Source organism: Apteryx mantelli, chromosome 6, assembly GCF_036417845.1.
Source record: "Apteryx mantelli isolate bAptMan1 chromosome 6, bAptMan1.hap1, whole genome shotgun sequence".
Lineage (NCBI taxonomy): Eukaryota > Metazoa > Chordata > Aves > Apterygiformes > Apterygidae > Apteryx > Apteryx mantelli.
Genome location: NC_089983.1, coordinates 9,839,806 through 9,866,117, shown reverse-complemented (window position 1 = coordinate 9,866,117; position 26,312 = coordinate 9,839,806). Strand labels below are relative to the sequence as shown.

Below are 26,312 nucleotides of genomic sequence, written 5' to 3'. Positions count from 1 at the left end.
CTCAACTCAAAAATTTTCCTAGAAATACTGGCTTATGCTATCTCAACCACAGCAAAAATTAATTGTACCAACGGAGAGCAATTCATACAGCAGTGGAAGCTGTCAGATATTATTACAGAATTCAGTGAAGACAACTGTTCATTAAAATGAAGCATTTCAATCATCTCAGCTGTACCGTCAGCACCAGTTAGTGCAGACATTACATGTTCAGTCTGTGGTACCTCTTAAAGCAGCGCAATATTCCCCAAAATCACAAAGTGTGCCGCAATACAAGTACTTGTGAATTGTTTCCCTGCTTATTTCTCCAGTGAATTAACAAGAACAGCAATATGTCTTACTAGCTATTACTTTGATAAGCATAGCCACCTGAATGTTGAACTATTTTTAGCGGTCAATATCCTCTAGCTTGAAACGAGATGAGTTGGTCATTTGATATCAAAATTAAAGTCTGTTGTAATGGGTGTCTCTGTATATATAAATTCCTCTCTTTTGGATTCAAGTTCCTCTGGCTCCAGGCAGTCTTCAGAGGTATTTGGGTCTGTGTGAGAGTTTGGGGTTTTGTTTTTTCCTTTGTTTTGTCTTTAAGAGTTCAAGCTTTGCACAAAATCACGTGTTGTCAGAATATTTTTCACCCAAATGCTGGAAGTCTTGCCGGCTACCGTGTGTCCTGTTAAAGCAAACTACATTCATCTTTGCTTAGCTTCAGCTGCAGTATGAACACAAGTCACATATCAACCTTTAACCAATGACTTCTTACATACAGAAGTAGTCTCCTGGGTCTTTTATTGAAATCGGAAGGCACTGAATTGTCTTTGTACCTTCTTCAAATGTGAGTGAATATAATACAGCCCAACAGTAGTTTCTCTTCTCAGACACAGTTTTCAAAAACCTCAGGGCTCATTTCTGTTCCAAATCTTAAATTTCCCAAAATGGTAGGACCGTGTAGATGTAATACAATTTCTTTGGTACCGTTTGCAGATTTTTTTTCTTTGGGCTAAATCTCAGAATATACAGAGTGGTAGCTATAAAAGCTATAGAGCTTTTATCCGCAAGGTATATGCCTTTAAGACTATGAGCTATTCACAAAGCCAGCTCTGAAACTTCTCATGAAAATGCTGTTTTTTTTCTTGTGTCAATGGAGATGAGGATTAAGAGAGTTGAAATGTTGGCAACCTCCTTTCTGTGTTTCCAGTATTCAGAGCAAGTTTTCTGATGTGAATTTAGACACAGTATCATGCAAAAATCTGGTTCTAGAGTGGCTAATGTCTCTCTCAGCTAGGAAGCACTTACCCATCTGAAAGACAATTTTTATGCATCTATCTACTGATCTCAGAGGCTGCAAAGGAGTGGAACTGTTGGAAACCTATTAAATAGGTATTAGAATTATCCAGATGATGCTAAAACAATGAATTCCTTTATATTTTAGTATGTCTTTCAATCATATTTCTCTCTCAAAAAAAATCTAGATAAGAGACAGAGTCTTACTACTGAGACTACAGTAAAATGTCAAAGAAATTTGTGAATTATTTAATACTGAATAGATAGTCATGGATCATTTTCAGTTGCATAGAGGGCATGCCAGTTAGCTGCAGAGTGTGAAAATAGTTGAAGTTATACTGGAGTCTCTCCTCTGAAGTTATACCTCTCATCTACATTAAAAAAAAAACTGTACTTGATTTTCTGCAGTTATGTTCTTTTGCTTAAAAAGGTGATTTTCATAGATTTTCATATCAGAGAGTATTTTATAGTAATATAGGTCTGCACTAACTGTGTTAGGAAGGTTTGGATGGAAATAATGGCTTGAGCATGCGGCATGTAATGTTAGGGGTAAAGTTAACAGCTTAGCGCTGCGGGTTGACAGAAATCTAATTCTGAGTGTGTGAATCTTTTACATGATTCTTATCAGCTTAACAGTCATGGCTTGCCAATACTCTGATCACATATTTGGCACCTACAACCATAGTATAAACTAAGATTTGAGCTCTGCAATGATAGGTTTTTCATGGTCTATTGCTGGAGATATATTTACCACAGCAGAAGATCATGTCACAGCTTCTGGAAGTACGAGGCCAGGATTAAAGTCCTAACGACTACTGATCTCTCAGCCTTCCTCTAGTCGTAGATGTTAAATACCCTGGGCTAGCTTTTGGGACCAGAGCTTGAGATCCTGCTCACTGACCTTCTCAAGAATATGCTTTTAAATGTATTAATGTGAGGAGCTCTTGGGGCATGCCCATGTATGTAAAGCCAACAGCTTTTGCATTTGCAAGTTTGGGATCAAAATGAGGATGATGATATTCCACCTCAGTAGGTAGATGTCCTACCTCCAACTGTAAAATGCCAAGTTCGTAGAGAAGTCGCTATGTTTTCCACCTCTGTGGTGTCACACTGAAAACATGCATGCTGTTAGGAATGGATTAGATGTCCCAAACTGTTCTGATTTTCTCTCAAATTGAAGTCAGGTGCTTTTTGAAAGGACTCAGAGGTACTATTTTCAAGTTTGGTTTGGTCAGATCTACGTACATTGAAAGCTGTTGGATGTTGTTTCTGTTGGTGCTCAAGAGTGAGTAATTTGCTGATAATTTAAATGAACTGTTAATTAAAGCAGGAACTGGAAACCAGATCTTTTTTCACTTGGGTGCACACTCTAAACCGGAGGCTATGGTTTCATTCGTTAGCTCTATAAAGATTTAATTATTATGTATAAAACAGATTCAATAGCAGAGGTATCCCTCCCCATGAGAGCAGAGTCTCTCTCCCCATGCGACGGGGAAATATACATTCATGTCTCTAAAAGGAGGACACTAATTTAGCCCTTCACACTCTGTGTTCGAGTATTTTCCTGGCCTAAAACACCAAGCCAGTCCCATCGCTTGCTACAACGATTATGGCAAATGCACTGAACAAAAATGCGAGCACCTGTAGCTGGGCCGGGTAGGCCAGGTTTTTATTCGGCACTCCAGCAGCTGCGTGTTGGAGAGCCTGGAATGATACTGTTGTTGTTGGAGCGCTCTGTCTCAGAGCACAGCAAATCCATTATTCATCATATCTTCCCAAGTTCACAAAGCCATTGAAACAGTGCTGCAGAGCTCCTTAAGACTGCCACCCACTCAAAATCCATTTTGTTTGGACAAATAAAGAAACTTGGCACTGAAGAAAACCAATCTGAAAACACACTGAAATTCATTTTCTTCACTTAAATATTAAAGTGCTTATATTTATTGCATTGCAGCCATGTTGTACTGCTTTCAGAAAGGATTTGCTCATTTAGTAGGTATAAAGGAATTTCAGTCAAATTTAAAATAAGAAAATAAACTAACATAGGACAGGATCAACACTGCTTTTTCTGCAGTGAATCTGTACGCGGTAGATTAAACCCATCCATTAATATTCGGTGTAACCGTATGCTAACTTACAACAACACAGTACTGGCCCAGGCTCTCTTAGTCCTCTACACTACTGCAACAGGCTGTGGCTTTGTATTTTAGCCCATGGCATTTTATTTGAGAAATGAGAAAGGCTAAGGTTCCCGGGTTGCAATGTAGTAATAAATAAAAAGGGGGGGGGGGCGGCTTTCACATTCACCTGTCATTGCATTTTTGAGTTTGAGACTGTAGGTTTTTCCTTACCTGATATTTTGGTTAAGGCATTTTCTTTTTTTATAGCAGAAAGAGTAATAAGACAGCGTCTGGTAGAATAGTTCATGGTGTGCATCTAGTTTTGGTGCATAGTGTGTTTGTCTGTGTATGTTCAGTGAGCACAAAATTGCTGAAATTTTGTTACATGTGCATTGAAAACTTTAAGTTACCCATGTTGCTTACATGATTCTTCCTAAATACGGATTGGGGGTTTGATATAAAGATGTTAGTCTAATCCTGGATATAGAATTTAAGAAGCTGGTGATATTAAATAATGAAGTTCTGCTGCTTTTTTTGTCCTATACTTGATTTCATTGCTATGCAGCAGGACCAGCAAACGGAGGTAAACTAATAGGCTGATTTTATTTTATTTTTTGAGGGCTGATACCCAAATTAAACTAAGTCACTTTTATAAATGCTCTGTGGATGTGTCTTCCCTAGACTTCTGCTTGTCTCCGTCTATATAACTCTTGTTTCAGTTGTTCCCTTTTGTCAGCAGTTTTATAACTTTTTAGCTTTTCCTTTATGAAACATTGTGTTTTAATAACAGTGAAAAACCCAGGTTGTCCTTCATGCACTTTAATATCAACTCTTAGCAACCAGAAGCCCCGGGCCTTCTCCTTGCCAGCTTCTGCCTAACGCTGGCAAAGTCGCATCCCAAAGTTCTCACCTACGTAGATGTTAGCGGCGCAGGCTCCCATCTTTGAAGATGCCCCCCAGAGCTGTATCTTTAAAAAAAGCCTGGGAGTTGTTTGGGAATCTGTGGGAGTGGGCATGTTGTCACTGCTGAAAAGCCCTTGAAGTATCTAACTGCTTATTTAGGCATCCAAACACTTAAAGAATCTGAGACTCAGCTTTATCAGGGAATTTTGAAAATCTCATCCTAAATCTATATAGATTTCTACAAGATGAGCTCAGAGTAAGCTTTGACAAGTTATTTTAGACTTTTTGTGTTATAGGAGTAGCATTTTATTAAATGTGCTTTTATATGCAGTTATAGACTTAAAATCCTATGAAAAGCTATTTATTATTACATTTGTCAATGTCTTTTCACAAGAAATAGATCACATCAGCCTCAAGATAAGATATAATGATTCTACAGAAAATGTTAATTCCAGTATAGCATAGCAAGATTATATGGTCTTCTGGTGGGAAAATATTCCTACATGGAGCGTTTCAAAAATGATTTGAATGAAATACCTCAAAAGTTCTTTTCTGGCAAGGTAGGACCAGGAGCAATCATCAGGATTTCTTCCTGCAGTGTGCATAGAAAGGGCTGAACCAGCTTCTATCTTCAGAGCGCATATATCAAGAATTTAGAAAGAGAGGACGTGGGGAAATGTGACAAGCTTTTGGAGAGTCCTATAAACCTGGTTTTGTCCACTATTCTCTCTTGGAAGCAGGAACCAGTAGGATTTGGCAGTCAAATCCCATCTTACTTTTCCACTTTTCATCTGGTTTTGGATACAAGTGAAAAAAATAAAAATCATATAGCCAGCCCCCTTCCTTAGTCAGCAGATGAAGGAGCTGTAAGAGGAGAGTAAAAATGGCACCAGAGCAATCTGTTTCACAGAACTAGTCAGAATTTTTCAAAATGTGTTTTGTCTCCTATTTTTGTCTATGTCAGTGTATTTTAAAATGGGGTTTAAAAGGATAATTCTTAGCAGAGAACATCTCAAAAGTTTTTGAGAGGGCACAACTTTGTTTCAGAATGTCTGTAATATGTTTTCAGTTTTTATTTTTCATTTTCACATTTCTCATTTTATTTATCTTGCATGACAAGTCAATTGTTGGGCAGCATATCATGACATATTCCCTATCTGCCAACATAATCAAGTCAAAGAGTGAAATAAAAATGAAAAAAGCAAAAAATTAGGGAAATGGCACAGAAATTCTTCAGGGTGCTTGAAATACAACCTAAAGCAGATCTGAATATTGAGTTTAGATGGCTGACTTTTTCCCCTATATTTTATATGAATAAGAGAAGCCTAAAACTTTGGCTACAATAACCTTTATGAGCAGAACAGATCTAACATAAGCCTAAATATCCAAAGGAAAAAAATTGAATCGCATGGCAGTGATCCGTCAAAGTAAGTGTATGCTATTACCTTTCAAAATCGACAGCAGTAAAATCTTGGATGAATTAACAGAGAAATCTGGGTTTCGTTGGTCAACGTTAGCTGGAAAAGGCAGCAGTTTCACCTGTAAAGCTTTTGTGTGAAAGGAAAGCGAGAAGAAGGGCAAGCAGCAGTGTCTGTACTGGCGTTGGAAAGGGGAGGCGAGGTGAGCGCTGCTGGGGGCTGGCCGCTGGCGCTGGGGAGCGAGGCACCGCTTCCTCCGCTGCCGGACTGCCGAGCAAAACACAGGCTCCTACTGCTTCTGCAGCACTCCGTGTCAGCCTAAACGGTTTAGAGCTATTTTATTATTACTGAGATTGGGCTTATCTGATTATCTAGTACCCAGATGCCTCAAGGGAATAGGAGATAATTGTTTAATAAAATAAGGCTGTGGTTTTCAATAAGACCTAATGGCTTCTGGTGCTCCCATCTTTAGCTGTCCAACAAAAAAATCCCTTAAAGCAGCTTGATTTGCAGAAAAGTGCTGAGTTCTTAGAGTCAAAAAATAATATAAGCATCACAGTGTAGCTGTCTGCCCTGAGTGCACCTTCTCCCTGGATTGCTGCCAGTAATCCCGAGGTAGGTGACTGTGCCTAGGTCTCCCTCGTACTGTCCAGAAGGCATCTCAGAGGAAAATTGGGTTCAAGTCTCTGTCCTAAGGACTGAAATAGCATTTTATTCAATAACTATGAAATACATGGGCTCACCTGGGAGTGGGGACCACTTCAGGGCTTGTGACTCCAAGTGCCTTGACCATCCGCCTGCAGAAATCCTGTTTTTCAGCTCGCTGAAGTTATCTTCTGCACTATAGTTGGACTCAATAAAAAAGTTTGCAAGCAGTTATAGCCATGATCCAATAGCTTAATACATATGTGTTGAGTTTCCTTGAGCAGAGGGAAAAACTGAACCTAAACCTTGAATTTTGAGTGAGGAATCTGGGGTGTGGGCTAGTGCCCCAGCACACGAGTAGGTATCGCTGTGGTTTGTGGGGCCCAGACCCTATCGGTGCCTGATGCAGATGCTCTGGGAAGGCCTGCTAGGTTGAGTTCCTTAGCAGAGCATTAACAGATTTATTTCTGGTTTTTGACTGAGTTTAGGGGTGAGAGAAATGACAAATTGCTAAATATCGTCAGGATAAGAATACTTTGGACCTTGCCCAGACATTAGACTTTTAATGATGTTTACAAGCAAGACCGGGGTTATTTATAGAACAGTGATCCTTTAAAAAGGCTTATTAAGATCAAAATTTTGCATGTAAATGCCTATATCTTGTTCATGTCCCACACTTAGTTTCAAAGTCATTTTTCTTGATATGATTCTGAACTTCTGAAAATAGGGCCCTTTGAAAAATAATCAAAATTTGAAGTAATTTCAAACATGACTGACTACTTAAAAAAAATGACTGACTACTTAAAAAAAAAAAAAAATTTGGACCAAAACAAAAGATGATGCTTTTTCAAATAAAGTAGCTAAAGTAAATTATCAAAGTTGATTTGGAGGCCAATTTCAATGGAAAGTGAGCTTTTGCAATGGCTGTTGTCTTCAGCTGAGAATGTCTAATGCCACCAACAACCAGGTGTTGTCTAGGGAGACTTTAAAGAAACCTTGACAGGATGCAGTGTTCAACTGAATCTACATGGTAAAAGATAATGCAAAATAGCATGTATGAAAATATACATGCTATATTGCAAAACTTACAATCTCAGCTGTTGTCCTTTCTGGACCAACTGAAACATAAAAGTTCTCCTCTTCCACCTAAAGACAGTCCTGGAAGTTGCAACCCTTGTGATGCTGTGAGCGTGGACCTAGGTTGCTTCAGGCTCCTCTGGCCTCCCTTGCTGCTGTGACTCAGTCCAGAACAGCTACGCGCAAAGAAATGGGTGTTTCAGTTCATGCTGATCGTTCACTTGTTGGCCTTTCTGTTGAGATAGCTATGGAAGTACTAATTTTTGTTGCTATTTTTAGGCTAAATTTTGCAAAGTGATGTATCTTCTGGTCCTGGTCCAGCTGAACATTTAAGAAAATACTTACATTTAAGGATGTGGTTAGTTCCAGCTCTCATCTCTAAAGGGCTCTACAGCCTTGCTATATTGCTTTAGAAATCAGTATGATCTTGTAATTGTGAATGCTGTTCTTGTACAATGATATTTGTCTTGGGTGCATGCTACGATTATATATGTTTAGTTATATTAATATAAAACCATACCATTAACTGGAAAAGAACAGAACAAAAACATTTTGTAAACCTTTCTTAAGTCTTTAGAGATCTGATGCCTTATTGTTTTCTTTTATCTTTCCTTTTATTTAATTTCAGTTTCACACTGAAAACCCTTTTCCTAAAGCAGAAAATAATAAAAATATTAATTCTTAATTTCTTACATAGCACTTCACTTGTTCAGAGAAATGTAAGACATTGTGACTAAATCTTCATTATGATAATTAGCAGATTCATTATTCATGTTTCAAGCAAAAAAAAAAAAAGGAGACAAAGATTATTGGTATACACTATTATTTCTTTACACCTTTCAGCAAAAGCCTGAGTAGAATGTTAATAATTTTGTAATTTGCGCTTTTCACTCATGTGAAACATATAAAACTGTTGTCAATCATAATTTACTATTTTCAGTATTTATCAGATTAGATCCAAGTTTTGAATAATATTTGAATCAGCCAAAGAAAATAAGAATATAATAGTTTAAATTCCTTTCTTGTCTTCTTTTACTAAACAGCTCTAACAGAAAAAGGTACCTGCAAAAGTCTCTTGTTCTGTAAACCCCAAATATCCACCACCTGTGTGCACTCTGTGCAGAAACATGCTCAATAATCTACAGTAGAAAATATGGGTTCTTATTAGTTGTCAGGATAGTATCAGGTAGTCAAGTCTATGTTCACCACCATAGCAACCAGTGTGTCCTTAAAACTTTGCTTTTGTGCTTTTTCTCCCAGAGTTGTTGGGTGGGTTTTTTTTCAGTATCTCACTAGTAGTGGAAGTTTCCATGCACTGAATAAATATATAGCTTCTATTAAAATACATATAGTAGAGCTCTTCCAAAAGTCTTCTCTCTTCACAAATAAATGATGTTATAATTGCCTTCCTGTCTGGTAATATATGTTCTGTTACATAAATTACAGGAAATTGAGACAAATAAGCAATTTAGCTTCAAAGGTAAGGCATGAAGTTTTGAAACCTCTTTTGCCTGCATTTATAGAACAATATTTCAAGGACAGTGATTATTTGGAAGTTACCCAGCTTCACTGCAGAAGAGAATTCAGCCTAGAGAGTTGCTTTCTGCCAGTTAATTATAAATTTATTAGGGGAGTTTTGACCAAATGTCCCTCACTGTTAGAACTTGCTGAATCTGAAGCTCAAGCTATTAGACTGCATTTAATGCAATGCTTTGCCCTCTTTTTCTGTTTTGCATGTGCTTTTCTGTACTCTCTGTGTTCCCAGGTACATGCAATTTTCCCTTTCAGGGTAGTGTTTACCAAAGAGGCTCTTTCAAGTTACAGAAATAGGACAAAGTAATTTTTAGAACAGCAAAGTATGTAAGGAGGCAAGGTCTCTGGAGATGAAGTAAATTGCCAACACAACACAGCAAAATTGCTTTCCTGTTCTGCTGGATGTTGCTGCTGCCCGAGCAGCATGTTAACAACGCCCAAATGCTTAAATGGCAGGAAGGCTGCGCGCTGCTAATGCAGGTGGCACCGCACAAGAGCAAGGGAAGCCATGCTTGTATTTTGAGTTAGAGGTTTACTGGCAAGCTTGACCTGCCTGCTTTTGGCTCCTGTTCCTGCTGCTGGCAGGTTTTAATAGTTACATGGTGCTTAGGAAGATTCAGCCCCAAAATATCTGCTAGTAGACTGGGCTGTGGAGCACTCAGCGTGTTCAGACTTAATAAAATGATGCCCAAAGTTAGGGGCCAGCCGGGCTCAGACTTTGACTTTCAGTTTCTTTTAGAGTTTTGCTAAAAGTGAGGCCTCGCAGTAAGTGCATGGGAAGGCAAAGATGCATCCTGCACAGGCGCAAAAGTCCACCCTGTATTGCACGCGTCCCTTGTGCAAGCAGGGCCAGAAAAGGGTGGCAATTCCTGTCCCAACAGGGTGCTGTTGGCCAGCAAAATCACTGGGATTTTCCCTATTGATTTCAACGCAAACCGAAGCAGGGCTCGTGATAGTTTTGTTGAGTATTTGTACATTGGTGTAAAAGAAAAGTTGCCGCGTTCAGTTCAGCTCCCCTTAAAATTAAGGAGGAAAAGGACTTTGCCAAATTTGAGAGAAGAAATTTGCCCTCTAAGAAATAAGGTGCGACAGCTTTTCAAAATGTGTGACAAATCTGTCAAGCAAGAAGGAAGTGTAACAATTAATGGTGACTAATGCCTTTTTAGTTAAGAGTGATCTGAACCATTGCAGAGCATCATTGTTTTAACAGACATGTAACAGTTAAAGCGTAAGGATGCTAAGTTTTCATGTTTCTTATGAAAGACAGCTGTAACAGTATTTTATTACAGCCTTGTGAACTTGCAGAGTCGGAACAGTAATGTTTGTTTATGTACTCGGAAAATATTGCTAAAACAGTGGTATCACGTGGGGCTTCTTTCTTGGTTATCTCTGATCGCTAAGGCTGTGCTGCGCTAGTGGCAGAAGGGAAAGGGAAGAGGAAGGAAAGGGAAGAATTTCACCCTTCAGCTTATCAGTTAAGTCCACACTGCTTCAGGGATTGCTTTCCTTTTACACGCTCAATTTACTGTGCACTAGACTAAAAGCCGGAGCTGTCAGCCTCCCCTGGTGATAAACCTGGACCCAGTCCTGCTCCCGGCAGCAGGGCGCTTGCCATGGGAGTGGGCCAGAAAGGCTGTGCCAGCGGGCTCCAGCTGAGCTCGGAGCCGGCTCTCCTGGGAGTGACGACCGGAGGCTTGCACGCTTAATCCCCGTTCCTGCTCATTGGGCGTTTCACGATTTAAAGCATCTGAAAACAATAATGTAAAATGATTTCACTTTGAAGATGTAATAGCTCAGGACTAGGCTCTGTGAGCTGACCCTTGCCAGAGAAACCCTGAATTGCACAAAGCTGCCTTCAGACGGGTGGATCGCTCATTGGTTTGCAGAGTGAAAACTCAAATGGTCCATGAGTGCTGAGTATTAGGATAAATTTCACATGGAAAGGTTTAGTTGGTATTTTCTTTATAAACATTTATAAATATCAGAGAAGAAATGTCTGCATTTTCTCAAAAATAATAATAGCATATACTTTAGCATTTCATTTTCAAAGTCACTGATTAGAAAGAGGGCACAAATGAATATTCAGAATTTGAAGATACCTTCACTTTATTAAAGATAAGTAATAACTGAGTGGCTCATATTGACAGCATCATACTTTCATGTATCTTTTCAAAGACAAATGTACTTTATAAATAAAGTGTCCCCACATGTCAGTGTCCTATAAAATGTGTTACGTTTAGTGAAATGATGGGTCAAGAAAAAAAATCATTGTTGTAAATGATGGTAGGCACTTTTTACTGAAATACTGGTAGTTTTATATTCTTGACATGAATAATTGGATGTGTCATATGTGAAGCTACCTAGAAATAAAATAGAGGTCATAAAATGTAAAGACATGATAGGATGCATTTATAACAGCATAAAACAAGCTGGCATTTTAATGTCTTAAGCCAGCCCATTTGCTATACTTGTCCATTGATCTTGGCTAGGAAAGTTCTGTGCCTAATTTAAACACATTCTGGAGATAAAGCCATGTAATGGGAAAGCGATAGGATTTGTTTTTGTTAGAAGTATTTTCCTTTTAACTTACAATTTTATCAGTATAAAACGATCGGAGGCTGATGGTTGTGTGACCTTACAAAGCTTCCCGAGAAGTGTGGCGTGCGTGTTCATAGCCGGTGACTTTCTGGTACAATTTCCCTTGACATTTTATTTAATGGTAATTGTGGTTCACATAGTAGAATGTTATTCAACAGATATAAAAAGGTTTGGTTTAGTGTTCTTTCCATGGGATGATTTGAGAAAGCAGTTGTTGGAAAAGGTAATGCAATTTGTGAGGGTTAGTGCATTTAAGGTATTTCTTTGGAAGGCAGGTAAAAGGTGGCTGGTAAAGGCCCTAACTCGAAGCACATGCTTAAAATCTCATTAATTTCAATTGGTTATAAGAAGTGCTTTTAATTACCATTCTAGAAAGGAGATCTAATATGGCACTGCAATAAAGTAACTATGAATAAGTAATCATTAAAGTGCTATCAGTGGCCCCCTACTTTTCTAACTACAGCTGAGCATAGAAGCCACGTGTGTAAAAGAATTAAGAAGGCAGAGATTGTCATATTTTCATATAATTGCTAGTAAACATGATTTTTGTTTTGTTTTTTTTTCCTTAAAACCCTTTTAAATAGCAAAACAGTTTGCAAGGTGTAATCTCACATGTCACTCTAGTTTATTGTGTGTCTTTGGAAATGAGTATTAGGCCGGTATGGAGCACTGCGGCTTCTCCAGTGCTTTGCACCCTGGATAGCCTTTAGCAGTAAATAGGTACCAGGCACGTGTAAAATGTTGCCATCAGGGAGGAGCAGCTCAGAAGTCTCCATTCTTGTTGCTTTGGACACAGTTTAAACCCCTTCTGTGCAGATATGAGAGCAGAAGAAATCTGCTCAATATTTGTATTGTCTTTTCTGTTATTATACAGTTGACAAAATATCTAACTAGTGCATTGGATGGCTGATACTATGCATTAGTGCAGAGACGCCAGGCTGTTAATATCCAGTGAAAGCCATAAGTGGAAACATCCCATATCTCGTGTTTTTGAGGCAGTTTCACCAAAAGTACAGCTTTGAATTTCAATAATGCAGTCCAGTCTAAAAATTTAGCAAGTAAAAAATTTTCATTACTGTTGAGCTAGTGGTATTGAAAATGGGATGATTAATTAAAGCGCCAGCGTTTGCGATGGAGGTGTGTTTCTTAGAAATGTGACAGGATGTCCATGTTTGTTTGAACCAGTTAAGGAAAAAATCTAAACCTGTTGAGCTGAAATAAAGGCTGATTTATTGAAGCACGTCATTACTTTATCTACACTTAAGGGATGGGAAACTGACTTTGTAGGGAAAACAAGAACATTGAGGATGGCTAGTTATGAGACAAGAAAATGTATTAACTAAAGTGTTTCTGTGAAAAAGTAGTGATAACATGGGGAAAGGATGAGGTTTGGAGTCAGTGTCTGGGAATAGGTTCAGAGTGCGGTCTGCAAAATACAGAATTACTGGGCGGTGTTTCTACCATGGCATCATCTATTCAGGTCCTCCTCCTTTTTTCTGGGTTGAAGGAACGCGAGTACTGCAAATCCCTAAGCTGCTGTTCATGGATGATTCCCTCTCTTTCCTGAACTAAAATTTGCAGAGACGGTTAAGTTTATATCCATGAGCTATGTGTTCACAAAGAGCAAAAAAGATTAGATGATGATGGTGCCTTAGATTTATACTAATGTAGATCATCTTGAGCCATTAGGTAGAACTATGACTTCCCATGAAAAACAGGGTGATCCAGCCTTCGTATCAAATTCTTCGTTGTGAAAATAGAGCATCTAAATAAAGTGCTCCCCTTTCCAACCGAAAGATGGCTTGTATGCAAGACGCAGACTTGCTGAAATTATATCTCAGCTGGAAGAAAAGACCAGTTTATTTTAGGTAGCAGTTGGAGGTTCTTGGAAATATCAGCCAGTTGTTTACCAGAGGGGTAAATTAGATCTTGAGGGCCGGAGCTCTCTTGTCGGTACGCGATGATATCGAGGTGGCAAGTAGAGAGTGAGGCAACGGCGGTGGGCCAGAGCATTTGTGTTCTTGATGGAAAAGTACAAATCATTTCCTTCCCTTCTGCTGCTGTCATGGTCCATCACTTTAGTCCATTTTCACCTTGCTAGGGGATTCGGAGTGGACCTTCTGGCTTTGGCACCTAATTAATCTCTCGCAAGTCTGTTCTTGCAGCCTGGCTGCCTGGGATGGCCCATATCTTATGTCAGGGACTCAAGAATAAAATACTCTTTTTTTGCTTTTTTTTCCCCCTTCCTTTTCCTGTGGTCTTTTACCCCAAAGTCCCATAAGCAGTTGAAGATGTTGTTCCCTCCCGCCTTTGAAAAACACATAGGCACATCCTGTTATTCCAGGGCAATATCCCCTTTTCCTCTAGTGGAACACTGTGATATGTAAAGTTGTTCATGTTTTCAAAACTGAGTAGAACGTGTCCATAAAAATATCTGGCAGGATTTTGCTTATCACAAAATGCTCAGGACTTTCTTCAAGTCAGAGTTCTTTACAGAGCAAAGTAAGTGGGCAAAAATTATTGGTCACTTTTAAAAAATGGCTTGCCTATGCACAAATAAAAGTATATGATCTGAGATGAAAAAGGCATATTCTGTGGTGTAAAACATTACCATGAGACTGTGAAACAAAAAGTTATTCTATTGAAGTTATTTTATTGTCATATATCAAGCGATCATGAATATCAGATATCCTGTGCACTGAGCTCTAACAGCCACAGTACTTATGAATAGCTTAAAATGAGTCCGTGTGATAAAATAACACAGGTACTCTATATAACAGATAATACCGAATAGTATAACGTATTTTAATACGTTATAATAGTATAATAGTATAGTTTTAATAGTATAACGTAGATTCTGCAAAATGATACATGTAAAATCTAGTATTTCTTTGAAATATATTTCCTGGGTAATATTTCTACTCCGAAGCAACTTACTTCTCTTCTGCTAACTTGTTGGTGGGGATGAGCTGGGTGTGCAGCTTGCAGCAGCGTATGCGTTCCAGGCTAGGAAAGGACAAGGGATTAAAAGCGGCCCGAGAAGTGGCTTTGTTGGATCAGCGATCAGGGACAGCGCCCGTCAAAACTCTTGGGCTCTCCTGGCCCACTTCTGATCTTCAGTGCTCTTAATCCAAAACCTGCCAGAGCTCTGTGAGTCTTCTGCTGATGGGCAGGCAGGAGGGGGAAAAAAAAAAATCACATCTTTAATTCCCTCTGCTGACAACTTCTTTAATAAAATCCTGTAGGAAATTCTCAGTTAATAGCCACCTGGTAATCTAATTTGCAAGCCCCAGTGATATATTTGGCAGCCAGCTCAGGGGAGGTGCGTTTCTACTGTTGAAATCACTTGAGCAAGGAATACAATTCTGGGCTATCACTGAAAACTGTGGTAATTTATGATGGGTTGTTGATTTTTATTTTTTCTTACTATTTGAGTCAGTTGAACAAAGAGGTTGGAACTGCTGCTGCCTTTACCTTAATGAGATTTTTTCATAGTACACGCACTTACCTGTTATGTTCTCACCGGGTATAATGGTACGAACACTGCAAGCTAGATGGTCTTTCATCTATAAGATATCAAATGAAATCAGAGATTCAAACATATCAGCACATGTGAGTCTTGTATACAGCCACGACTGGTGGTGAACCCCCTTTCCTTTCAATCCCTCTCCCCTCTGGCTGTGCTTGCGTAGAAGTTCAGCCTTTGCCCTTCTCTTTAGCTTGGATAATCAGATTTTTTGTTACCTTCTGTCTTGTCATTTTCGTCCTTGGGGTCTTCCCGCTGCTCTCCTGGACTCCAGTTCAGGGAACGTGCTTCTCTGGCTCACACATAGAAAACAAACTAGAAAGCCAAAAGGTTTTATAAGCTCATGACTATATCACCAGCTTTGGCCCATTTGGTGCAAATGGGTTCTGTGCAGCAGAATCGCAGTCATTGTCTGTGTTACTTCCAAGAGGAAAAGGTTCCTGGCTCATGTTGCATCCCTCACAGATTCAAGCCCTGAACTAGGGCGGATCAACAGCGTTGTCTCAGAAATAAACTCATTAAAAGATAAGAAAACAAAACAAAAACCTCCAGGGTATTACTGCATAACTGATGAGCTAGGAGAACTCAGGACAACAAAATGATGCTTTCCTTGTTGGCTCTTCCCTCACTTCTGTCCTTTAAACCCCACTTCTCTGTTTCTTTTTACCTTTCCACCCCAGCCCGCATCATTGGGAAGTGAACACTAGCTGGGTGCAATGAAACTGGCCCCACGTCATCGTCAGTGAATGGAATTTTGTAGTACTGAAAAAGGAAGAAACCCTGCAGCCTTGCTCTGGATTTCAAGTGCAGTGTTTTTATTCAGCAGTTGGAGTCGAGGATGTTGACAGAGGTTTAAGTAGCTCCATTTCAACAAGAGAATGGAGCTATGTCTCCAAATGTATAGGGTACCCACTTCATATCTCAGTCGCATCTCTCCCTGAAAAGTATCTCATCTTTCAAATAACGGAGAAGTGGCTGCTTTGCATTTTTCTTGTTTATAGTCCTTCACTGTCCTTTGGCATATCAGTACAGTTCTGATGTGTTTCGCTGTCTTTTTTTCCTTTTTTTTTTTTTTTTTTAAGAGGCAAAGTGTGTAGGAAGAGGTAATACTTACACGACTGAAAAAAAGCAGGTGCAGACTCCCTACATGAGGTTCAACAAAGAATCATCAAAGAACGACCTTTACATTGTATCCAATTGGGTTAATCAGTTTGCTGATCAAAGAGGCTTCCCCTCATCCCTGCCCCCCTCCAGTGTAGCGGTCAGTCTTCAACTCCAAAAATAATAACTAGGAAAGACACTTGAAATCTGTTATTTTACCTAAGCTTGTCCTGCCTGTTCTTACTATCCTGAATGTCAAGAGCTATATTTCTGGTTTTATTTTCTCTTGTAGCGAGAGATGCCAACACACTCTGCATGGCCATAAGGATTCAGTCAATAGCATTGAGTTTCTTCCATTCTCCAACACTGCTCTCACTAGCTCTGCTGACAAGACTTTATCCCTCTGGGATGCCAGAATGGTGAGTAAGCAGTCTGTTTTTTGGTCTCTCTTAAATTCAAGCAAAGTAATGATGTGTATTGTGGGAGAAAAATGGAAGCCAGTATAAAATTGAAATGGAAAATAAGAGTGATTTGGCAGTGGAGTATTAACCGAGCTATTATCCACCAACCAAAAATATCATCGTATAACATTTCCTCGACTAATGAGACGTTTGAGTCCTCACAGTGCAACAAATGGACGTACCCCTAGATCACTGAATAAACAGGTAGGCTTAGTCTGGTGGTGGTGGGTTTAGCAATTGGTGCTCTGGGTTTGGAAGACTGCATTGCCACACGCTGGGCTGAATCAGCTCGAGGGAAGAGCAGCTGCAGGTAGGTTTTCTTTGGCTCCTTTTGTATGTGCTGGCATGTGCCTTAGGTTATGCACAAAGAAATGAGGAAACATGGTATAGGAGAAACACAAGCTGCAATAACAGGGAGGTCTGATGTGTTTATTCCTCCTTTAGAAGGGATTCTCTCCAGACCTCATTGCTGATTTCTCATGAATTATGTATTGTTTTCTCCAAAATATATCACTGTAGGTGGTGTCAGAAACTCTGCATCTCTTCCCCCGTTCTTCTCTGCCTTCGTTATTTGGTATGGGTATAAATGGATTGCTCAGCATTAACAGGGTGGTCCACTACAGATTGTATTTGTCCCTGCTGCTTCGCAGGCCAAATATGTAAATCCCTTTCAAGCGGAATACAAGAACAAGGGAAGAGAATTTTTTTTTTCTCTCTTATCAGAAAATTCAATAGTTATCGCTGCTGTTAAGGTATAGAGCAATTCATACAGCAACTTTTGAGATTCTCCAGCTGCCATTTCAGTTGGTATTGTGGTCACCTTTGCATTTCTCTAACAGTGCCCAGGTACCAGATTGAAGCCCAGAACAGAGCAGGCTGTATTCATGCGAGGGCTTGGAGGGGAGGGAGGCAAAGAGCCATTGCTGTGTATTAATAGACATTGTCATCAGAGCTATACAAACACAGGATGAGAAAAACCAACATGAGAATGACAGTGGAGGATTTGAGATGCTCATTAGGCAATTTCTATTTAAGGATCATAGAAACAGACCGAATGGAAGGTTCTTTAATAATAATCTTGGGCATAAAGCACAAGTTAAAATGAAGCCAATCAAGACTCATTATTCTTAAATGTGTTGGTTTGTAAGAGCGTTTGATAGCCAAATATGAATAATTCAAAAAGAGAACAAATTTTGAAATACAAACAAAATGAAAACTTGGTGGAAAATAGGCTTCTGTTTTGTGGTGTTTTCCATAAATTCTGCATGGAAGTTTGTCATCCAAGTGTCTCCAGTAGTCTCATGTTCAAAGTAAATTAATAAATGTAAAAGGGTTTTTCTGTGATAAACTTTTGGCAAAAGCCTGTTCAATTTTAGTTCCCCACTACCATTTTTCCGCAGCGGGTAATTTTGCTAAGGTAGAAAAGATCTTTAGCGAAAACAGAGCGTCGTGTATGGCATTTTGTTTTGTATTTCTTATTCTGAATTGCTTCCTCATTCAGTGGGAAATCTTGCAAGTTTCAGACACATGCCCACATTGAAGTATCACTTTAAGTGGCAAAATCACTGTGAAGATGCTCTCTCCCTCTAAATATTGAATAGTATTAAACGTTCCCTCCAGAAAGATGAATGATTTTCTCCCATTAATTTGAAACAGAATATTTTCTCACCTCTGTGAGATCAATTAGCATTAAGGAGTACATTTAAAGATAATTTTAATGAAACATGAAAATCATACTCTGGTTTGTTTTCTCATAAATTAGATTCATATTATTAATCACATCTTGCTCTTCAATCATTAACTTCAGTCAGCTCTTTATTATTAAAGATAATGGATGCAGAGAGCTGTAAGTCAAAGCTGTGTAAGTTGAATGGACGATGAGCTCTGGATTTGGGGCAGAATGGAACATAAATCTTTGTAATTACTAAGCTGAAGCTATAATGCAGCCTTCAGACTTTGAAAATACATGACGTTCCTTTTTTCTTTTTTTTTCTAGATAGCATAGTGTCAGACTGAATGGTTCAAAAAATCTACGACACATTCACAGTAGTTTTTAAAACTAAAATATATGTTACTTATAGGGAAATGAGAATACAGAAAAATAATATTTAGATGGTTATGATTCTTTCCAAACATTCTGGGAAGAAATACTGAATAGAGGTTGGATTTGGGTTGGAGTTATCTTAATACTGTGCCAGACTCCCAGTAGGTTGGATGTTTGCGAGGCTGCAATTCATTGGTAGGAATTTCTTGCCAGTAAAGCTGATAGTTCTCATGCCAAGATAAGCTGTTGAATTTATTTCTCTTTATGCCAGTTTCATAGAAAGACAAGCGTATTCTGGCTTTTCACCAGAATATTTTCTTGCTGACACATCAGAGTGAGCGTCCCATCTCATGAATTGCAAAGTCTATCCAATGATAAATGTGAGAGGTGTAAAAGAACATGAGACCCCAAGAGTACAGGTTCACCTGCCTGGGTTAATTCTCCTCGTGATAAGCCGTCTGCCGTTCAGCTGTATCTCCCACATGCTGATGAGTAATTTCTTGAGGCTAGTCAAATTTGTCTGGGCAACATTTGAGCCAAGCTGTGAATCTTTGCTCTTTCTCCGACAGATAAAATGCCAAATATTAAAATACTTGAATAAAAAAGTGTTCACATTTTTCATTCTGCACGTTTGAAACTTGCTGATTTAGTAGCTATCTCATCTGCTTTCTGATTTTTGAAATGCCAGGTTCTCCAACTGGAGATTTTGTTTTTAAAGACGTTGTGCAGTCACTGTCGTTTAGAAGTCAGCATTCACTCATCACGCGCTAAGGAGTGTGTCTGACTAGCATTTGGAAGACCTGCATGTGCACTTAGCTGAACTATCCCATTCATGCGAGTGATATTTTTCCTGTGAATAAAGTTCAGCCCATGTATAGCTCTCTGAAAAGTTAGATTCCTACAGCGCTCTGTTTTTCTGTTTGATTCTATGAAATACTAAGCATATGAGATGATGTTCGGTAATTGTTGTCCATTTTGGACTCTCCTGATCACTGATATGCAACTGCTCATAGTTTAATTTTTTTTAATTATCCAGGATATATTTCTGACTTTATCATGTCCTTTGCAATGCAGCTTAGCATTTTAAGACAAGCACTTTATTTTTCTACATTCCTCTTGCAGCAGGCTGCTGGCATATAACACAAATGATCCTATTCCTACCCTACTATCAAAGTAATGTCCCTGATACTCAAACAGGAAGGCATCAAACATGTCAAGCTTTTTACTGTTTGGTTCAAAGATGGCTTAAATAGTGATAAGACAGCTCAGCAAAACAGCGACCAGGTGTAAGTTCTAGTTCTGTGCATCAAATTTTATTGTTGATGGTAATTTGTAGGCTGAACAGCACAGTCAAAAATTAAAAGCCCCAAGGCAGTGTGGTGGTCTTTGGTGAATAATGTACACAACAATCTTGGTGGAAAAAGGGGGGAAAAAATGGCATGAGGTTGTCCAAAACCCTAGGTTTTGCTGCATTTTTGCATTATCCTGAAAGTCAAGCTGCTCAAACACTCCCTGCCTGCCTCTGCGCCCAGGGGAGTAAGGTCTTAACCCCCTACTCCTTGCTCCACTGGCTTTAACATAGGGGCCGTTACTGCTAAATTCATTTCAGATACATGCACTGTCTTTTCATGATGCTTTTTACCATCAATTTGTATAAAAGCTGTACAGTGGAAGAGAAAAATAGTCTCAGCATATGGTTTGTAGTTCATTTTAGCATTTTGTGCTGTCAGAAGGACTTCCAAAGGCAAACAAAAGACGTGCACGAGCCTGTGGTCTGGGCCCACAGTTCCCAAATTAGCAGAGTGGCTAGAAAAGAAATAGCAGAATTTCAGTGTTTGAAAACAGCTTATATCTTTTGCCGCTTAGCCTCAGAAGCAACACTTCTGCCGTTTTTGGGGAAAGGCTGCTCGCTTGCTTCGTTTAAGGAAATGGGGATGCTAAGAAGTGATAGCGCCTCTGCCGGGAACGGGCTTACGTGGGGTCCTTAGAAGAATGACCAGTAACAGGGTCATGAAAAAGGTGTACATTTAAAGCCTACGGATCATTTAAGAACAGTGACTATTTAAAAGGTTTTCAGTAGTTTTAATGTATTTGGGAACCTCAGATCTTTGCAGGGACGCTGCCTATCTGTGATGGGGGCTTTTATGCCTGTGTTAGTCTGACTTCATGGAGCGGACGCTCACTAGCCAAACTCAGGAGAAAAGTCACAGTGTGTTTAAATATCAGGCGTATGGGACAGGCCCAGAGCAGCCAAAGGGAGTTATTTTTAAATCTAATCCAGTTCTCTTTACATTTGTTGGCCTGATCCAGTGGATTTCTTTCCAAGTAAACACCTTAGAGACAAAATTATCAGTCAGAATTTCCTCCGAGGGTTGGATTTGTCAGTTTTATTTGAACCCTTTGAACTCAGGAGAAACGAATTCAAGAGCTGCGTGGGTGTACAGGGTGGGTCATTTAAAAAGTCTTCGACAGGTTCAGGTCAAGCCTCTTCAAAAACAGGTCAGAGATTGAAGTTGTCACCACTGAAGACAACTTCCATAAAAAGTTTTAATCTCTTAGTATATTTGATTCACTGTGCAGTAAATACAGGACTTGCAAGGAAAAGTCTAATTCCTATACGAAGTGGTAACAAATTTTGTATTCTTGATTTTGTTCTATGTATTTGTAAATAATGGGTTCGTATTTTAAAACTCCCTGTCTTAATATAAAAGGGTATTTATGAGACACTGTAAAATGTGATATAAAGAACAAGTAGCTATGAATGTGGTGTTTCCTCCAAGAAATAGTATTCTAGGAGGTTTGTATTCTATGTGGTTGAAATGCTTTCGTAGAGACATAGTGCCTATTTATTCAAAACCAAAAATATTAGTAAGGAAAAACATACTTTGCTTTCTTTCTGATCTTGAAAAATGATTGGAAAAAGCCTGGTGTGCCTACTGGCATTTAAAAAAATGCTACATTTGACTTTCTTCCAGAACAACTTTTATGAAAAAGTCCAATTCAAATAAACTGTGCAATTAGGGTCAATTGACCCAAATGCAAGCAGGGAAATATTCTGTGTTCTTGTTTTGTTTATTTTCTTCCTCTCAGCCAGGAAAACCATTACCCTCCAAAATCTGTTTGGCTGCTGTCCCAAGAATAACCCCAAAGTGGAACTGTAACTCGGCCCATTCTGTATTTGGCTTTCCATTCCTGACTTGTCCCTCCTCCTTCTTGCTTCTCTGACTCTGTTCCCAAATCAAACCATTAAATCCAAAGTTTAATAAACTGTGTAATCAGTTGATCTCATGGGCTTTTTTCCCCATTAAACTAGGTTTAAATTAGACTCTGAGCATTTCAGATCAGGCAAGTTATCTTATTCTGTAAAGCTCCAGGTGAATTAGTGGCTCTTAAGAGGTTATAATTATTATAAGACTAAGTTATTCCTGTTCATTGACATGCTGGGGCCTGTCCATTGGACCTCAGAGGCCCTTTGCAAACAGAAGGCAAGCCCTTTAAGACCTTGTCTTCCTGTGCCTCGTCTTTGCTCTGCTGAAAAGCTACCTTCTTAACTCATTTCAGAGAGAAATCTTCGAGAAGAAGAGACAGTTCTGCAGTTTAATTTCCAGCTTGACCCCTAATCATGTGAAATTCATAAATGGCTTTATCTCAGCAGCGATGTAGTTTGATTAAAATAACACCTTTGTTTCATGATGATGTTGGCTACAGCAGAGAGCCACAGGCTCCTCAGAGGCCATCCGCATCCCGTTTCTACACAGCCACGTCTCCCTGGGAGCAAGCGCTGCTGGTGTTTCTGCCCCCAGCTTGAAGCGCCCCTGCGTGCCACCCCCCCCCCCCCCAAGGCTTCTCACAGTGCAGCCTTGGCCCGGTTTTGCCTTGTGGTGAGTCTTAGAGTGAGTTTTGGCTCCTGGCTCACATCAGTGCCTTTCCCATGGTCAACACGGTCCTCAGGTGCCTTCTCCAACAGGCTACAGTTGTCCCTGGCTTCAAAGTCCTGGTTTCTGCCAAGCTCACTGGCTTCCTAGCACGTCTGACCGCTTGCCTGCCTCCCTCCTAGCCGGTCCTTTGCAGCCACCCTTCTCTTCTGCAAGATTTTATGCTTTTCACCAGTGTTTCTCTTCTGCTTCAAGGTGCTCTCTCATCCATTTTCTTGGTATTATGTGGGATGGTCCCTCCTATCCTAACGATATGTTTTGGGGGAGTTTTGCCTGGTGTGAAACATGTGGGAAACACATGCCTGTAATTATAAAGAAGGGACATTCGTATTCCAGGCAGTGGGCTGTGCAGTTTGCAGCTGCACTGAAAGCTCCTGGTGGTGGATCACCGATGCTGGCGTGTTGTAGACTTGCAAGGGGCAGGCAATGAGGGAGCAGTGCAACAGAGGAGGATATTAATTCACCACTGATTGAATCGGATTTCATCAGTTGTAAAATTACAGTGGATCAATTTTCAGTTGCCACTGGTTATCTTGGCATATTAGTAGTAATTAGAGAGCTATAAATAGATAAATATAAAATATGTTAAGTCCTAGCCAGGGGAAAAATCTGGCTGTAGATTTCAGTAAACACTTACACACTTGTGGCTCCTGGCAAGCAATATAAGGAGTAAGGTCTATTGAAATGTGCAGTGTAATGGCATTCGGTTGTGTCCCTGATTATTTAGAAATGAAGTGAGAAAAACAGGCTATATTCCTGTCTGGGCAGCAAATAGATTGACCTGAATCTGAACTCCCTACCGACTGCCTGTGTATATCTATAATGTGTGTGCGTGATATATTACAATACGTATGAGTGTAATTTTTATGTCACCAATGTCACTTTGAAACAAAATGGGAGTCAGGCTCTTTCAAAGGCTTTGGGAAAGGCCTGACTGCAAAATAACATTTGTATCGACTTCTTGCTCCTAAAACTCTAATTAAATTATTGATTATGAAGCTGGCTGCTTTCTTAATAGTTCCTAATGTAACAATTAAAGCAAAGTAAGTAATTAAAAATGAAAAGATCAGTCTGCAAGTACAATCTTCAAAAGGTCGTTTTCAACTTAATCGCTTTTTTGAAAGAGGCAAGAATAAAACAAATGAGTCATTAGTAAGAAAGCAATTTAGTGTGTGTGTGTATGTAATAATATTCCTACCAGATTACCACTGGCCTCACAATACCCAAGTTAATTAAAAATAATAGCTAAATTTATTTAGTTGGTGGTATGTTAACACCTCTCTTCCCAGATCAGGCCTCTGTTGTGCAAGGTGCTGTAGAAGGTACGTAACAATAATCTGCTCCTCTTCTGGACAGCTGGAAACCAAGGCAGAAGCTTCAGCCAAAGAGAGCATAAAATTGTGGTGAAACTATTACGATACTGTTTAACATTATAGGCAATGTTTTGTACTGCATGCACTGTTTGTTGTTGACTGTTTTTTTAATAAGCATGAGAGGTAAGGAGAAATTTTTTCGACGTCAGTAAAATGGCCTCTGGATGCTTGTGGATGTGAAATGTAGGGAAGAAACCACAAAGGTGCTTGCCAGCAAATTTTCAAAAGACCGATTCACACTGTCACCTTTGACAGAGCAGAAGTGAGAGGTGATGCTGGAGGATTTAGGAACCGAGAGAAAGTTTAGCCAATGATAAGCCAAGTATGCAGCCTGACATCGTGTGCCTTCTCTTGAATGAGTAAGTGCTCAGGTAGTGATTGCGTTCTGTACTGAGGGCTTTTCACGCAGTGCTCATCATGTTACGTGAAGTAAAATCAGTCGCCTCTGAAATTTAGCTCTCGGCTCCTGACGAGCTGGGGAGGGAAGCACATCTGAGCTGCAAGCTCTGTTGCATTCGCAATACTTTACCCTCTGCCCCAGCAGCCTGAATATAAAACGTCTAGCTTTCGTATCGCAGCAAAGGTAGCTCTTTGGTGCAACGGTTCATCGGTGTGATGGCTGCCTGTTTTGGAGTCTGTTAGAGAGGTAGATCACTATCACCACACTGATTTCACATGGAAGCTAATAGGAAACTAAGCCAAACTTTGAACATGGGTGTGGAAATTTGCTAAGCAAACAGGTGTCCTATTCAGCATTTCCTGTGCCTGTAGAACATGGGTATTCCTGTGCATAGCACAATTCGTTAAATCACGGGCGAGAAAATTCAGATAAGCATGGACATCAAGGAAATTTGTATGTCGGGGTGTCTAGAAGTAGTCCAATATTATGAACTTCATAGACATTCAGGGAACTAACCTCCCATGAACAGTTATTACTCACAACAAATGTAAACAGCTTCTCTAGACAGTAATTGCCGTGCTTGCTTTAGTTAGCTTCTGCTTCAAAACAGTCGCTCAGAATGAAATCCTATTCTGCCAAGGTAGTGTGGGGGAAAAATTACTATGCCATTGAGATTGTATGAGAAATATATAAATCTGTTCATCTTTTAAGCTAATGGCATTACATCTTAAATGGTCTTTTTTATTTCCATGATAGCCTCACACGTTAATTGAGGAAAGCAGATTATGGGAGAGCTTTGTATGAAGGATCCTCATAGTGGATCAGCCTCTCTATCAGCACACCTCCAATGCTGAAGAAAAAGAGTGGGTAGAGTTTGCAAACTGAAAGATTGCATTAGCCTTTTAACTCAAAGCCTGATCTGTTACATACCGAAACATATGTTCCACCATCCCTTCACAGACATAGATTTAAGAACTTAAGTTTAAGAAGTCTGACAATATGGTGGCTGTGGCTATGCGTTCTCAAAGAGATTCTCTCAAAAAACCCAAACCTTACAAATTGCTCTCTGTTAACAATAATGTTGAGAAGTAAGTAATATATTTTCAGTAAAGAGCTTTCCAGTTTTGTAAATGCTGAATCAAAACTTCGGTGTTTAACCAACCTGCAATCTCTCTGCTGCTCGGTATAGATTACTCCCTTCTAACCACTGTTGCCTGTGTAGCTTTATTCCCCTCCTGGTTCCCCATGGCCTCAGCAGGTACCTTTCTTAGACTTCCTGTTCACAGTTCATTCACATAATAGAAACAGAGATACTATCTGGGAAAAAGCTTGCACTGAAAAACAGGCACACCTTTGAGCTGACTACAGTTGTTTGTTTTTCATTTGAAAATTGGGATTTCAGAATTTGCAAGGTATTTGCTAAAAAATTATTTTCTTACTGCTTCAAGAAAAATTAAGTATTCAATTTAAGAAAAAATTTTATCTGAAAAGCAGTTGAGAGTCCTAGTTTTGAAGGAAAAGTTGCTGGATATCAAGTTGGTCTTGAGTGGGATGCCCCATGTAGGGTTGGCATATGGTAAAACTGTGCAGTGGTAATGCAAACTTAACACATTTTGCTTGTGACAGAACTTCTGCAATATATATTCAAGGTACAGAAAATTGCCACCAAAACAGAGATTTAAAACATTATTATACTCTGAGACTCCCAAGACAACAGCATGGAGAGGTTTTCTTCATGTTTTGTGGTCCAAGGCTAAAATGCAGTTCATTGATTAAGACTGAATTCCAGCTTCCATGTTTATAGGCATGATACAGCAGTTGCAGATATTTCATGTTAAAAGGTAGCATGGTTTGATAGGAGGCTGGTCTGAGATTTGGGAGATGTTTCTTTTCCTCACAC

At 39.5% G+C, this 26,312-nt stretch overlaps 1 protein-coding gene across 4 annotated transcripts in view; it reads left to right on the top strand.

The window, feature by feature from the left end:
• The window catches only part of SPAG16 (sperm associated antigen 16), a 423,943-nt gene that overhangs the window by 252,307 nt on the left and 145,324 nt on the right, over window positions 1-26,312 (top strand). For all 4 annotated transcript variants that reach the window (XM_067298501.1, XM_067298500.1, XM_067298499.1 and 1 more), the window contains one exon: window positions 16,492-16,618. In XM_067298501.1, the coding sequence (XP_067154602.1) occupies window positions 16,492-16,618 (127 nt within the window). The remainder of the gene's footprint in view (window positions 1-16,491; window positions 16,619-26,312) is intronic.